The sequence below is a fragment of the Lethenteron reissneri genome, chromosome 24 (genome assembly GCF_015708825.2).
Source record: "Lethenteron reissneri isolate LAM-NWPU_2019-01 chromosome 24, ASM1570882v1, whole genome shotgun sequence".
NCBI classification, from domain to species: Eukaryota; Metazoa; Chordata; class Hyperoartia; order Petromyzontiformes; family Petromyzontidae; genus Lethenteron; species Lethenteron reissneri.
The window spans coordinates 3206430-3222245 of NC_083802.1; the positions used below are offsets into that span (position 1 = coordinate 3206430).

A 15816-nucleotide genomic window follows, 5' to 3' on the forward strand; every position below is an offset into this window, starting at 1 on the left:
CGAGGCATCTGTGTTGAAAATTTCGGCTCGTAAGGCATCGTAGATCCATATATAATAATCGTCAAATATCCCAAAGAATATAAACAGACAACACGGCAAGTTCAATAAAATTGTGTAAAAAAAAGCGAGAAACTATCAAATACAAAATTATATAACATGCACCTTCATACGACATATTCCTGATATCACAAAATGAGCTGGTCTGCAGGGCAGCTTCGCCAGGTTTAATCTTAAATACAGTTCAACGTGTAATATAAACCAATTATAACTTTCTGTAAATGATGGGAAATTAATCATACATGTGGAATATAGTAAAAATATTGCATCGACTGCCAGGGAAATGGACCTCTCACTGCCACTTCGTCATGCGCCTCCGATGAGCGCGGTTGGCTATGGACGTTGAACTTCTTTTGTAACGTACGTGGCCAACCGCGCTAATCGGAGGCGCGGGAGAAGGACTTCGACATACATAAATACGTGCACCACATGTCAAAACAAGCTGAGGAAGGGCTTCATTGTAAGAAGAACCATTGTCATTCAGAATGCATATGCACCATATGTATTGATTTCAGGGTAGAATAGATGGATTATTGTGAAGAATAATGGAAGAATGATCCATATGTAACCCGTGGGTGCCATTGCAGACTTGCTGACAGCATGCAGTGGCGTCAGTGTTGTAAGGAAAGCTGGATTAACGAAACATTGGGTTTAAAGCATTTATTTAATGTTTTGCTCTCGTGATTGACAGAAACCACCAATTTTTGTTCATTACCAGCTGGTTTAAGATTACATTTTATTCAATACAATGCTGTGATTAGAGAACTTGAGCTAAAATCATGCTGCGAGTTTAAATCCCGGTTGGGGTTCAACTCAATATATCATCTCTCCGAGGCCAATACAATAGGGACCGTCTTGTAGGTTAACAGTGGATGTACTATAGGCAGGCTGGCCCCTGTCATGGAAATGTGGAGTTTACACTGTTGGCTCAAGGCCACCAGTAAAGTTGAGAGCTGCCTCACTGCTCACCTGAGCAGAGAGACAATCTTACTTGGCGCTATTTAAAACCTTGCTTTATTTTCAACACGTAGCAGTCAATAGAACTGACTTTTCTCCGCATGAGTAGTCGGAGCACAAGCTGATTTTCTGACAGCCACAGTGATACAAAAATGACCTTTCAGACGTTTCCCAATACACTTTCTGCATAATTCAGTTCAACACTGTACACCATGTGACAGAGAGTATGAGCATATCCTGACATTTAAAGGTGTCCAACTTCCGACATACAGAAATGACGAATAAAAAATAAGCTTGCATAAAACATGATTTGGGAAAACAAAATATTCATCAACACCTGTAAAATAGATTCAAGTCAGTGGTGGAATCTATATGACAGAAATGGACATTGCATGTTTTCGCAAAGCGGCTGATCTTGGAAAACGGCTTTTTCCATAACCAGCATGTCATCCACACATATGAGCTTTTAATTTGCTTTCTCAATGTGCCAAAAAAAAGATGTATAAAGACATCAGCAACAAAGTGCAAGATGACTGTGGTGTAAGCCTAAAAATCAACCCTGAAAATTAGAGTGGCCCTCGGTATAATTTTGTGCAAAACGGTATTCGTATATTCCCATCGACAAGACAGTTCCAGCTGGTTGAGCAATTGAAGACAAAGTTATATTTAGTATTGGAATGGCAACAGAAAAGTGGCTTTTGTATGGTCCCAACTCAATTATACCTACTATTTTTTACAACTGCCCTACCAAACCCAAAATAGTAACCCTAGGAGTTTGACACATGGCTGGATGACGCTGAATGTCTGTGTTGTGCCGGTTTTCTTTCCTTTACAGTAGACAAAAGGAAACCAAAGAAAATAAGACGAGAGTTATAAAAAAGAAAAGTCCCAAGTCTTGGTAAACAACGGCTGGAAATGCAAGTGAATGTGCTTCTGTTTAAACAAAGGATGAATTAAAAGGAATGGAAAGGAAAATTGGAATAGGTTCAAAAATTGCTCCATAATAAGGTAACGTGCTGTCTGAAATTCTCATTAGGCTATACCCAAACTCATGAAGGTAATGCTGTGCTTTTAGAAAGCAGCCAAATTGCCATGAGAATCTGAGGGCAAATGGACTGCAGTGATAAACAAAGCCTCAGGTAAATGTGCAGACACACAAGCAAATATACATATGCACAACAGATACTCAAAGCTCATTTGTTAGAGTGGTTGGGGGGGTGAGAGTTTTGTGTCCGGCCACCTTCATGTCCACATTTCAAGTGCTTACACAGTGTACAAGGTACTCATTTAACGACCGAATAATTGGATATATGATTTCACCGATATGTTGCAAGAATCAAACCTGGAGCTGCTAGCCTAATAGTGCACCGAGAAAAACACATCAGCTGTCCCCAATTGTCTACACACCCATATACAGCCTTAAAGAAATATTCCCTGTTAAGTTATAGAACGTTGGGGAAAGTGGTTGTTAGCAAGGACAGCATGGCACATAAGGTGCTGGTATTATTTCCAATTTTAACCACACTGCACCACGACAAGTGTTAATACACCACTCACCACTGATCTTGTGCATAGCCACAATTTGAATCTTCCTAAATGTAATTGGAGTGCAATGCTCAAATACATCAGTGTTCTGAACACAAAGCACACAAACAGGCTAATATTCCACTGCGAGTCTCATAGTTTCATACATTATGTGCTGGACCCTGTGGTAAACCAAGCTAAAACAGGAAAAGCTGTTTCGCGCTGCTTGTCCTTAGGTTTCACCCACCTTATCCAGACCCCTACCCCCGCTGGGCTAGTATTAGATTCCAGGAGGGCGGACCTTCCCTGGGAATGGGTCTAGCCAAGGTTGCCGGAAGGGTGGAGATCAGGAAGCTACGTTTTAAAAACGTCGTCTAAAGCAATGGCTAATCCAGTGATAAGTAAGGCCCTGGCATGTAAATAAAATGTTTGTTGCAATGTTTGGTGTAATTTTTGTTCATAAACATGGTGTGTCAGGACAGCAAGTGGCATCACAACTGTTTCCAGGGCGAGGACAGTGCTATGGCTGTAGTATTGAAGAGGGCTCCATGAAGAGGGCTCTCGTACTTCCAGGGCTACTGGTGACTTGTTCCCGTGACTGGTGTTACAGTCACGGGAACAAGAACTCTTGTTATTGTTAAACAATTAAAGCCGGGCCGACGATGTTCTCGAAACAGACAAGTACGGTCTGCCGAGACAACCACATCAGCCTGAGCCGGTAGAGTGAGCTGTAACCAAGCCGTGTAGCAGCACAATTACACAAGGAGGCTGCTTAGTTCTCTTTGCCGAGGTGGCTGTCGGCTTTCGGCCGGACGCTCTCGGAAACAGTCGTGAAGTCACGGGGTCAACGTGGAAGAGACGTGGCTGAAATAACAAATTATGGCTTGGATTCCATAAGATAACCCAAGCATGGATTAAAACTTGTTTTAAAAAGTTACCATTACTTCCTGCCACTGAAGAGAAGGGAGAGGGAGACAGAGGGACCTGGCTCACACTGAAGCATGTATCGCGACAAAACATGAGCCGTGGTCTGTTTCAGAAATGGCCCTATTTTGTTCAAATTTGTTTACAACAGCTGAGCTGATCTACGTTGCAGTGATTTCTTTCAGTGTTCAATATATTAATAATTAACTGGAAATGCAAAAATAGGACAGAAAGATGATTGCCTGTGATGCACACTGGAGTAATTGTATCTGCGTACAACGCACAGTTACGTGCACAGGAGCATACATAGGTGCAAGGAAATTATCACGCATCCACATACAAATATGTGCTGTGACAGTTATGGAACACTCCAAAAATAGATTTTCAAATAAAAACCACTCTTGGCCATTTCAAACACAATACAAACAGAATAGTGGAATGATTTTTGGATAGCTGGTACGTATGCCATGGTGTTTTATATTCTTTACATTATTTTAACTTGTGTGCACACAATTTCAAAGCCTTATCTGATCAACGGTCACACGTGACATTGGAAGTGTTGAAAGGAAACAAATTTGTTCAATTTAAAATAGTTACGCTTCCCACAATTATATGTAAGTGCCACCATCGTCTGCACAAGTTGCCACTCGGTAGTTCGGCAAAACTGAGGTAGTGCTGCCGGCATACAAAATATCCTACAGCTCTGCGAGGTTCGTCTTCCTGTAAGCCAAGTCAACGATGTGCTCGCCACCTAGGAAAGTACAAGTTCACATGATATGAATGGATTAGGAAAGGGTCATCAATTACATTTCCCTATTGAACGATTGAGTACCTGTGACCTAATTTGACATTTGTAAATGAGACCTAGGACAGTTGTGAAAAAAAAAATGAGTAGCCACAAATTGTGGAATTTTGGAATTGGGCTACTAAAAATCACATGACCTTTAAATGACATTTGAAAAATGTACTTGAATGCATAATAGTTGAAGGCTTAAACCTTAAGCCTAAATCTTGTGAGGATATATCAAACAATAAATATTGCAGTAATGCAGCTTGCGTGTCTGAATCTAAAACTGTTTTACAGTTACAAAATAAATTGTAATTTGGTGGATTCAGTAAAGTAATTTTGTAAATAAGTAAAGTGATGGCTAGAATCATCTTAGTAATTTACAACACTTGTTAAATGCGAAACTTATTTTGCGAATACATGACGGTGGAATTTTTCACAACCTCAGGATTTATGTAAAGATTAAAAGGGATAGAAAACACGGCACATAGACCCATGCGCACACATACGTTAAATTACCGTTAAAGCAGCATTCAATGCATTTCAGTGCTGGAGTTGAACGTGCTCTGACGCTTTGCATCTAAGCTCTGCTGCATCACGTAAGGCATACACGAGGGAGTTATAATGAGAAGGGTTCAAGGAAAACTCACTATCACGCCTTACACAAACGGAGCATAAAACAACAAAAATGGAATAATCTTGGGCAGGGATGGTGCAGCATCTTGTGTAACAGTAAACAAGCCAACCACCCAATAGTTAACTCTCCTTTCCCACATTGCTCTTTATTTACTTACATACTAACGAGCCACACAAAAATACCTAGACTCCCATTCCCTCAGAACATTTAAAGGCTACGCGCAGCTGTGCCGGTGCCATTGCGTGGGCACCCTAAGTGCTTAGCTTAAGGGCACGACCCTCCCGTGTCACTGCTGCACGTGCTCCGAGTAAAGCAGCCCCTCTGCCGAGATGGCGTCGCCGAGGCCGACCGTCCTCACGGGGTGGGCGCACACCAGCACGGGGGTGTAGTAGAAGCTCACGCCCTCCCTCTTCCAGGCCGACACGGGGAGCGCGGGGTCAAAGGTCATCTCGTCACTCTTTCCGGCCAGCTGGTCGACGCGCGACGTCGCGAAACTGTGCGGTGCCCGCAGCATCAGCCGCTCGTCGACGCCGCGGCACGCCTGCGCCCCCGCGGCCCAGGCGCCGGCGGCCACGGCGGCCTCGCCGTTGAGCCACTCGCCGTCGAGCGTGGCGAGCACGTGGAAGGCCAGAGTGTGGAAGTGCACGCGGCTCAGCGACGACTCGGCGTCGGCGCCCGCGCCGCCGTAGTGTGTCAGCAGCCAGGAGATGATGTCGCATACGACGCCCACGTCCGGCGTGCCGTTCCACGCGTCCAAGTCTGGGAACGGGCCGCTGCCGGCTTGGTTGGCGAATAGCAGCTCTTGCTCGTTGAGGCCCAGTGACGTCACCACCGGCAGCACCTACAATGGAAGGCGAGGAGCATCTTGGAATTCGCATTCAGTCGAGGAGTCATTTACTCACGACTTCATTTATAAAGTATATTTTACATGAATAGTCTCAAAAGTTGCATCCCATCCATGCATATCTGTACAAGTCAGTAGATCAGCTATTCATCTTGTGATTGGTGAATTACAGTGATGCTAAGCTTCATCACGACCATGATCTGAAGGCAGTGAGAATTTCTGCGCTGTAATATCGATGAGGATAATGCGAAACCACACACTCGGCCTCACCATCTCTAGGACCATCTCCATGTATTCGCGGTCAGCCATGCTGGCCAGCTCTAGATGCACAGCTGTCTCGGCGGGTATCTCACTTAGCGACGTGACCACCTGCACACACACGCACGCACGCACCTATGTATCAACCCAGGCAAGCACACAGGATTCCCACGGGATGAACGATACCCAAGGGAATGGATGCAGGACACCTAAGCTCTGCAAATCACGAGTCAGTATAAAATTACTTTCAAAACTCCCCCTTGCTTTGAGGCAACGTTTTCCACCCCCTTGAGATCTGGCGGATTATTGCATGCTGATATTTCATTAATTTCTCGAATCATCTAATCACGATGCTAGGACAGATAACAAGTGAGTCTTTGTTGCGACCAGAGCAATGTTAACAATAACTCGCCCTAAGAAACCCAATGTGGATGTATTTTATATTTAAATTACCACGCTATGAAGCTTAGTACAATTTACGTGTGTTTGGGTGCTTTAGCATCTGCTTTGCACGCAAAAGACCTCATCCAGACGCTCGGTCCAAAAGTCCTTGCCCTGGCCCTCCATCATGTGAAAGCCTGACAGCACAACCAGGTCGGGCCGAAACTCCTCCAGATTTTCCACGAGCGTCTCCAGGAAGCGCATGCCTGCGTTGGCCTGGTCATGCGAGAAGATGAACCGGGACGCCAGCGGGGCCTCCACGTCAGCCCAACGCTCGCCTGCAAGAAATGACGGAAACCGTCCATCGTGGCCGCTGAACGTCAATACTTGAGCTTGCATGAAAATCTCTTTTAGCAATTAAATGTGATGACCACCATCCCAATAATTTGTTTACAGGGATGGCTGTGGCCAATACTCTAGATGAAATGATTGCATGAGGGAGCAATACTGTCAAAACCGAGAGAAGGAACGTGACTATTCTGACCCTGGGGCACTATTATGGGATTTGGGTGATGACAAAGAAAATTAATTCAGGGATAAAATTATAAAAAAGAAAGGCTCTATTATGGGTTTAAGAGTTCCCATTCAGCAAAACTATTATAATCAAACACATTGACATAAGCATGTTAAAATGCACATTGTATATTAGGGATGGAATCCTGCATTCATTAAATCAATTAATGTATTGAATTGCGTATGTCAGAATAAATGTTCTTCAATTTGTATGTATTGCAGTTAACGGGTTCATGTCATGAAAGCATACATTTTAAAGCGAGTGACGACCTTGAAAAAAGAAAATTAATCACATTGCTGAATATGGAGAAATCGACAATCCTTCATTATAGCGATGAATTGATAATCTCATTTCATACTTGTGTAGTGGATTCAACTGAGTCGCAGACGAACTTCTTGGAGGCAACACATTTATTAACACCAACACGTAACACAAAGGGGTTACTGCCTCTTCACCAGATAACCTCGGGTGGTGGACCACCAGGCTAACTACGCTAGTTACTGGGAGTAGCTACCACGGACAGGACCCTAGCTGGATTCCTCGTCCACGTGTTGGTGACTTCTTCTTGGATGTAGAACGTAGATCGTAATTTTTTAGATGACGGCAGCAACGCTGAACCCCGGTCCCTGTGGGGACCCGGTTTATAAGCTCCTGGGTCGTGGCTGGCCCCGCCCTTGGCCACGACCACCTTCGAGAAACCTCGGGTCGTCTCTCGACCCTTCCCGTAGGAACTACCGTGACATGTGACCACCCCAAAGCCCGCACCAGGGGGCCCTTGGTCACGTGCCTTCCAGGGTCAACCAGAGTGCCATGGGGTACGTCCGGCCCGCGGGCCGTATAAGGCCTGCGAAATCATTTAGTCTGGCCCTGCCAAGGCAACCGCACGACTCGAAATTCAATAAATCTAGGCGCTTTTTTCATAGCAACATAAATTTAATTTTGTATGGCCCGCGAATGATGTTATAAATATCCAAATGGCCCTTGGCAGAAAAAAGCTTCCCCACCCCTGGCCTAGGGTAACCTCATCCCAGGGCTGACACTCCTCCTGTAGGAGTCAGCACTGCACGCCATGCGTGGTGCCACTGAGCGCTATCCCAGCACTCACCGAGCCCCCTCTAGGGCTGGTACTACACCCACCTACGGGGTGTCCGCGATGACGATGCATCGCACGCCGTGCCTCGCTAGAGCCGGCATTACACCGTGACATACACGATGTCGCTACATACGTGATGCCCGCGATGCGAGTACATCGCATGCCGTGCCTCTCTAGGACCGGCACCACACAGTGACATCCGCGATGTCACTTCACTATCACCACCAGCAGCAATCTGTAATGTTGTGCCCTCCCGGGGTCAGACATTATCCCACAGTGGTGAGGTGCAATAGGAGGGCGGGTGTGTGTAAAGTGAGCCGTGGACGAGAGGAAAGGAACGAACGTGACCAGATGGTTCACGAGCACCAGACCTTAGCTAAGCTAGCGTCTGGCACAATTTAACATGCCTGGAAACACAGGGAAAGGCTCCTGAAATATAATTGTTTTTTTACCCTTTTATCTGGCAACAAAACTGACACCTTTTTTTACAAGGAGTCATGTTTGCATTGACCACAATACCTGCAGTTATAATGCAAACATAAAACATAACTCTGATAATGTGTGCACTGTCCTTGAAGTTGATTGGTCCACACCCGAGACAGCTTTCCTTAGAGCCTAGTCTCACATGGTGTTGGACCAGATGACGCCAAAAGGCGCACAACTCAAAAACAATGCACCATCAGAGTATGAGAGCTCGGGGTAAGTATGAAAGCTCGGGGTAAGCAGGAGGTTCCAATGGTGCTCCTGAAATAATTATTATAAAGTGTCCAGCAACAACATTGCTTGACTTTTTCTAAATGTACGATACATGCAGCATCTCTAATGTGACCACGCACCTGCTTTGTACTCAAGGATGAGGTGGTACTGATCCTGGTCTGTGAGCGACTCTGGTGGCACGAGCACCCTCTCGTCGAGCAGCTCATGCAGCTTTGGACCCACAGGACCACACAGCAACACCTGCACACCATTCGCATGCACAGGATAAGCGTGACCCTGATGAGCCCTTCAGAGGGTAGGGCTGTCACAGCCTTTAAGGCCTGAGAGCATGAGACTAACATCAAAATCAGGTACACTCTCCACCCAGAAAAAAAACTCAACCACACTTCCACCGAATACAAGAAACATAACGATAAATATAACATACCACCATTTCTTGTTAACTTCTATGAGAAGCCTCTTATTATGATGGCTACAAAAATGTTGCAAGAACACGGGAATTTTTTCTTGGTGCCAAGATGCACTTATCCCCTACAACTTAATTTTTTCCCCCAAAGCTCTAGCTTATTCAAAATTGCAACGTTGTCGATAAGGCTCAGGCGGTGCTAAACTTGTTACCCCAGCAGTGATTGGTCATATTTGGTCTAATGCCAAATAATTAAAGACGGAGAGACATAAAGATGTGCCACCATGACAGTCCTTGTTGTGTTACTGCTGTATCCATGGAAATGCTTATTCTGAGCTGGAAAATCTAAATACACATGCACAGGCTTGTGCAGCCTGCCCTGCTGCTACCCCCTCCGCAGTGTAGCTTCTCAAGCAACAACAACTGCTCCGCATGCCAGTCCTTGCTTTCTCTCATTTTCCATTGCGTTTTTTTGGTTAGTTTCCGTATTTTAATGTATCTGAATGCCTTATTGGTTTATTGTCTCTGATGGCCACTCCTGTGTTTAAATCACTGTTTCACTGGTCCCTCTGTTTGCCCTCCATTTCGTCCGTCTGCAGATGTAACTTTTCACTCTTTGTGTTAGAACAGTGTCTCTGTGTTTAACTGCTTCACTGTAACTGTTAAATATTTATGTTTATACAGGATGGCCCAAAAGTCAGGCAAACAAGGGTTAAGTGTTTTTTAAAACAAATTATATAGGGTTATTTAATTTATTTGAACAAATTTACAAAATGACTACCCATAACATGAATGTACGAATTTTCTTTTTAATTAATTTAGGACGTATTTTTAAAGATTATAGCTGCTTTCTTTAACATACATAAACACGAAATGAACTCGTTGGTCTTCAGTCAATTTTCTTTCCATTTTTAAATGTCATCTGAAAAGGAAGAAAATAGATAATGATAACAGATAAAATAGTAACTTAAAGAAAATGTATTATTAAAACGTTTTAATGCCGGTGTGAAAATAAATGAAAGAAGCCAACGTGTCCCGGACGTTTGGACCATTCAATAACTGTCACCGTCTTTGTTTGTTCTCAGACTGACGTGTTTCCTCCTTTGGGTTGCTAATCCCTCATCCCAGGGTCCAGTCAATATTAATTATATAACTTGCACTCCAGTAATGACATGACAAGTTCAAGATCACAGCAACTGCATACCTCGGAATTCCACGCAAAATACAGTTCCGCATTTTTCTCAGTACCGACGACACTTCAAACTCAGGTTGGATGGACCAAGAGACGCGATCGACGCATGTCGCCAGATAATGTTTTGTGCTTTTAGGCTTGTACTTTGGATCAGTATGGAATGTCTAGCTATCATTAGGCACTTGAGATACCATTGATATTCATTTTTATTTTACAAGAGAGATTTGGGCAACCTTAACAATTCAAAGACTTTTCACAACAATTTGATGCAGGTAATTTAAAATGTAGCATGCGGTCATCGCAAGTAGCACACAATAGCGTCCCCTCTTGTGAATGAGATCACTGGATCTTTTACATCTACTTAACAACAATACTGCTACGTAACAAAGTGGACCAAAACTGAAAGCACAACACCATAGAAAATATTAGTATTTTATAACAAACTTGATCTTACTTTGTTTACAACGAACAATAAACACTTCTATGCATTCATTAGCACCAGTGGCAGCTTAAATGTATGACCCCGAGTCCTCCCCAAGTGTATCTCTCAGGGAATCGAGAGTAGATAAAATCTTCTCCAAACAAGGCCTCTCTCCAAGCTGCCCCTTATGGCACAGCATGAGGCTATGTCCGTTCTGACTTCCTGGGAAGTCTGTGTGCCTGGTTGGCTGTGATCCCACTAGAAATACCGTAAGCCTGCTGCAATATCTAAAGCCCCAAGATGCTGCTGCGCTTTCTCATTGAGTTGCGCGGATTTTATATTGTTCCAAAAATTACGATTCCCCTGTTGAAGAACAAACGAGGAAAACATCCCACTGTCTTCTTGCTTTCAAAAGTGGGACAGACGATCCCTCCAGAGGTCGAGTTCAGGTTCCGTGTAAATATCTGGCCGAATCGCACTGTTGAGAAGCAAAGTTTTACTTGGAACAAATTAATGCAGAAAAATACAGGGTTCACTGCTCGTTTGGCAGTTTTAAGCAATTAGTGTCATGACTATAATAAAAAAAACACACCATGATTACACAACTCCCATTGAATTACCCATACTCTGGGGAAAACAAAAATATGCTGAAATCGGTAAAAATATAAATTATAGTATGATTACTTTACCCGACCTTACAATATATTTTGAAAATATGGTTTTACTATATACTCATTTTAATGGAAATGTTACGTTCTATACAGAAAGGGGGTAAAGTAAAGTGTTGATTTGTTGATTAATATTGATTCTTAAGCTCTAATACATGCATAAAATTGGGTGTTGCAAGTATGAATTAATTTTATTTTAATTGTTAATTGTATTAAATGGGTTCATGTGACTCCTCTAGCTATTATAGGCTACTATATTTACCACAACGTTAAGAAATAATTTGAAAATTGAACGGCAAACCTGAATTGAGACAATCTAATCGACAGAGGTGCGACTCCGTCCACCCCTCCTATGAAACACGTTTAGTGAACCTAACTAGTAGAACGTAAGAACCAACACAAGTACTAATTTAAGTGCAGTAAAGTCAACCGATGTTTTTATCATCAACATTCATGCCGAAACAGTTCTTCGCAGCCTTTGTTGAAAACATGACACCACGCACACCAGATTCACCCTAATAATCAGAGCTTCGCTCTGTTCCGAAGCTCTCCTCGGGGAGTTATCTGCCATTCATTTAGTCATTCTTCCTCAATCCTTCCCGCAGAGCATGTTTTTGTTTGCCGCAGGTGGTATCGCTCAGGGTTTTTCATCCTGATGTCACGTGTTGTACTTTTGCTGGCCAAAACACGCATAGACCACTGTTTAAAAAGCGTGGCTGCGCTTTTTGCCAAAACGCTTCAAATGGAATCTGATCATTTTCCAAGCCATGGGGCTCACTGCATTGGCAGCAGACTGCCCCGGCTTGTAAACTGGCAAATGGGGACAGGGCTTGGTTGATTTATTTAAAAGCTTGCTTCGTGCTCAACCCTCTCCTGACGCACACACAAAGTATATGCTTTAAGATTCACGAGCCACAGACTCAACCGAAACACTTCAATTTGCATTACGGAGACTTTTGACATGAGATGGCCCACCTTGAAGGCACATGGACATCATCTGTTGGAGTAGACCCATAGACCCATGTGCAATGATTGCCCAGGATGAAAAACTTCCACAAGTCAATTACAAATAAAGGAGATTTTATTGTATCGTGTGAGAGCCCATTGCGACAACAGGCGTTGACAATATATTGGAGAAAAGATGCTAATCACTCTGAAAATGGATAATCTGACTGATTTGCGTGGTACGTTGCACAACTCTTTGCAACGCAAGCTGTGAAGTACATACAGTCATACCTTGACAAATACTGTTTTATCGAACGCGTGTTTCAACTGTACACGGTTTAAAGTTATTGAGGTACGTTTTCTGAAACACGGGGGTTATCTGTCGGCTATACGCGGTTTGATCCTGCTAAGATTCTCATCTCCACGTCGACAAGTAGTGCGCGGGCCGCTTGTACAGCAGATGCTGCGAATGAATATCTTGTCGCCATTTTAACTCTACAACACTCTCATGCCGTCTCTCTTACTCATGGTCCCAAAACCTAAGTTGCGTGGCGGTGATTCTCGTAAGAGAAAGCAAAGAGTGATGACTTTTTTTGCAAAAAGTGCAATTGTTAAAATAGGCTTGTGAGAGGGCTGCATCTGTTGGACGGTATGGTGCAAATTAATTTCAACAAACATACAAGGTTCTATGGTGGGAATGAAATGACTGAGAATTATTTATTTACCATATATGTCTTTTTGGGGACGTTATTTTGTGCATAATGTAACACATACTCAACACGCTCACGCACAACGCAAATGTTCACACACATTGCCGCAATGTGGAGGGCATCAGTCATACGGGCGCCAAGATGGCGAATCATTAACGTTCAAATGACTGAGACGTACCCAGACAGACCACAATCATCACGCCAAACTTGGGCGTTGAATGGTTCATGACGATATAGATGAATGGGGAGTGAGGCTCGGAGAATCAACGTTGGGAGCGAGCACTGGGCGTGAGTGCACGGTATTGGAGAAGGGTGTTTTTTGTTGAGGTGAAATAAAAAAATAAAGAGTCTAAGCACACACATACAAGAAATCGAGAGCAACTCAGCATCCTTATTACAATAACAAGGAGGGAAATCGTGAGGAATTAATTAAACAAAGAGGGAGGGGGTGATCATTTCGAACCCAGGAATGCAACCCTATTTGTCCCGAAAAGTCTTTTCTACTCGTCGAACGCCGTTTTGTCGAACACAGTATTTTCCAGGAACGTATACCAGAGCGTTCGGCGAGGTGTTACTGTACTTCTGTAGTAAAAGTCAGCTAATTGTGAGCTGGGGCTAATTTTGGATAAACAACACTGAAGTGCACGGAGGTCAAATCAGAGTGCATTTTCTGCAGCCCTTTGTCAATACACTGGCAAATGAAGTACTCCCCATGCTTTGACACAGTCATGGGGGTTGTCTGCCCATACTTCAGCAAGCTGGACAGTGCAAATTAGTGAAATAGGAGAGAGGAGGGGCAAGAAAAGTTGCGATATCGTTCATCACTTTTGTTAGCCGTGGCCAGGAATCAAACACAGATCAGGAGATTCATAATGCGGTGCGCTATCCAGCACACCACGACCCATCTCCTGTGTGTATTAAGTTTGCATGCATCGATAAAAATTTTTTAAGTGCATGACACATGCATTGATTCACGCATATATTTTTAAAAGATATTTTAATTTTTTTACATGTGTATATATAATTTGTCCACGTAAACCCTGCCAGCCACTGGAGCTTCGAAATTCATTACAATCGTAAAAGAGATATTCTTCTTGAATCAAATTGCAGGCCTTATTTGTGAAAATGTATTAAATTGCCAGGGGAACAAACCATTGTATGCACAGTGTTGAGGGCATGGGGAGGTTGGAGTTATCACATGTTTACAGTCCGGCAACGGAGAAGAACTGGTGGAATTTGCTTTGTGAACTGTGAGCACACAACTGATCATATTTAGAGAGCAGGGCTATAAGAACTTCTAGATATTGCAATTCCAGGTCACGTACAATGCTTAAGAACTTGCATGATTTAACTTGGGCTTGTGTGTGGTTAACAGGATAAACATGTATTAAATTGCCAGGGGAACATTATTGTCACCTACTATGCTAATTGTTCTCAAAATAAAGCCATGGATACGGTGGACATAGTAGGGAATTTGTATAATCAAAATATATAATTTCCATGTGAGAGAGGCGAAATATTCAGATGATGGAAGCATGTTAACTAGGACAGTGAAGATACTTGGTATGAAAATAATACCCGAAAAAAGGTGAAACGTGAGGTCACAAGGACACGCGTCTTTAAATAACATCACTCGATCAGAACATTCAGGGTTTCAGAGGAAGTGGGGCAATGAAGACTTATATCTGTAAGTCTCAAATAGTGAGAGAAGTCTTCAATTCTATAGGCAAAGCCAAACACACCAACCCAGAAAAGGGATAAGACTCTAGTCGGACTGATACCGGAAACATTGTTAGGCCTCACTTTTCCAGGCAAAGGGCCACATCATACCACAAGTCAAAATTATTTTGGGAAAAAAAAGAGCAGAAAGATGACAGGAATGGGAACCTGCCCTCACTATGCAATCAAACACAGGTTCCAAATGCACGAGAGTGGGTTCCGGTGTTAAAGCTTTGTTCTTTTGAGTATGAGAATACAACTGCAACTAGTTCCAGATGGAAATAATTGAAGACACCACTTTTTCCCACCAATTACAACCCAAGTATGCTTATGGATAAACATATGACTGTGGTGGAAGGACACAAGAAGATTAAAATAAATGTTACAATTTGAATGGAATGCATATAACTGATTTAACACAGATAATTTAATGCATGTATCGATTTTAGTCAATGAACCGAGACCTCCTCCACTGATGCCTTTCTCCATTTCTTAAGAATGATGTTGTTGGGAGTGACCTTAATGACATCACTCCATACGAGAGGGGATGAAAACATCAACTGTCACCACATATGAAACACACCGCAGCACGATGCATCTTGACTGACTCGCATGGCACCCATTTGGGTGAAAGTATACAAAGTGAAACTAGGCTTTTGTTACTTACTCCGAGTGAGCTAATCTAACGTCTGCCCATCTTTCACTGCTCGCTAATGATGCGCGAAACACATTTCCCAGGTGTGCCATTCCACGCAACCATCTTGTGCTCACGTCGCCCGTACTGCCACTATCTCCCCTGTACTTCCTCTGGCACCTGTGCACCTGCAATGAGGCAGTATCGATCGGTACAGCTGATTAAATGAGCTCTCACTCACCGTTACTTGATCCGTGCGTGCCAGCTTTTGTCCGATGAGAGCCGCATTCCCTCCCACGTAATGCTGCGAACGGCACAAACACAGCCGCACTACGTCAGCAGCTATGTAGTGCAGTCACAAAAACAAA

The 15816-nt window shown here is 43.4% G+C and overlaps 1 protein-coding gene across 3 annotated transcripts in view; it reads right to left on the reverse strand.

Annotated features, from left to right (window-relative positions):
* Positions 1–702: 702 nt before the first annotated feature.
* ADPGK (ADP dependent glucokinase) overlaps positions 703–15816 on the reverse strand; it is a 35801-nt gene continuing 20687 nt past the window's right edge. For all 3 annotated transcript variants that reach the window (XM_061557983.1, XM_061557981.1, XM_061557982.1), the window contains exons 4-8: positions 15690–15752; positions 8873–8993; positions 6511–6707; positions 6001–6099; positions 703–5727 (exon numbers count right to left, since the gene is read on the reverse strand). In XM_061557983.1, coding sequence (XP_061413967.1) covers positions 5173–5727; positions 6001–6099; positions 6511–6707; positions 8873–8993; positions 15690–15752 — 1035 coding nt within the window. In that variant the 3' untranslated portion in view covers positions 703–5172. The remainder of the gene's footprint in view (positions 5728–6000; positions 6100–6510; positions 6708–8872; positions 8994–15689; positions 15753–15816) is intronic.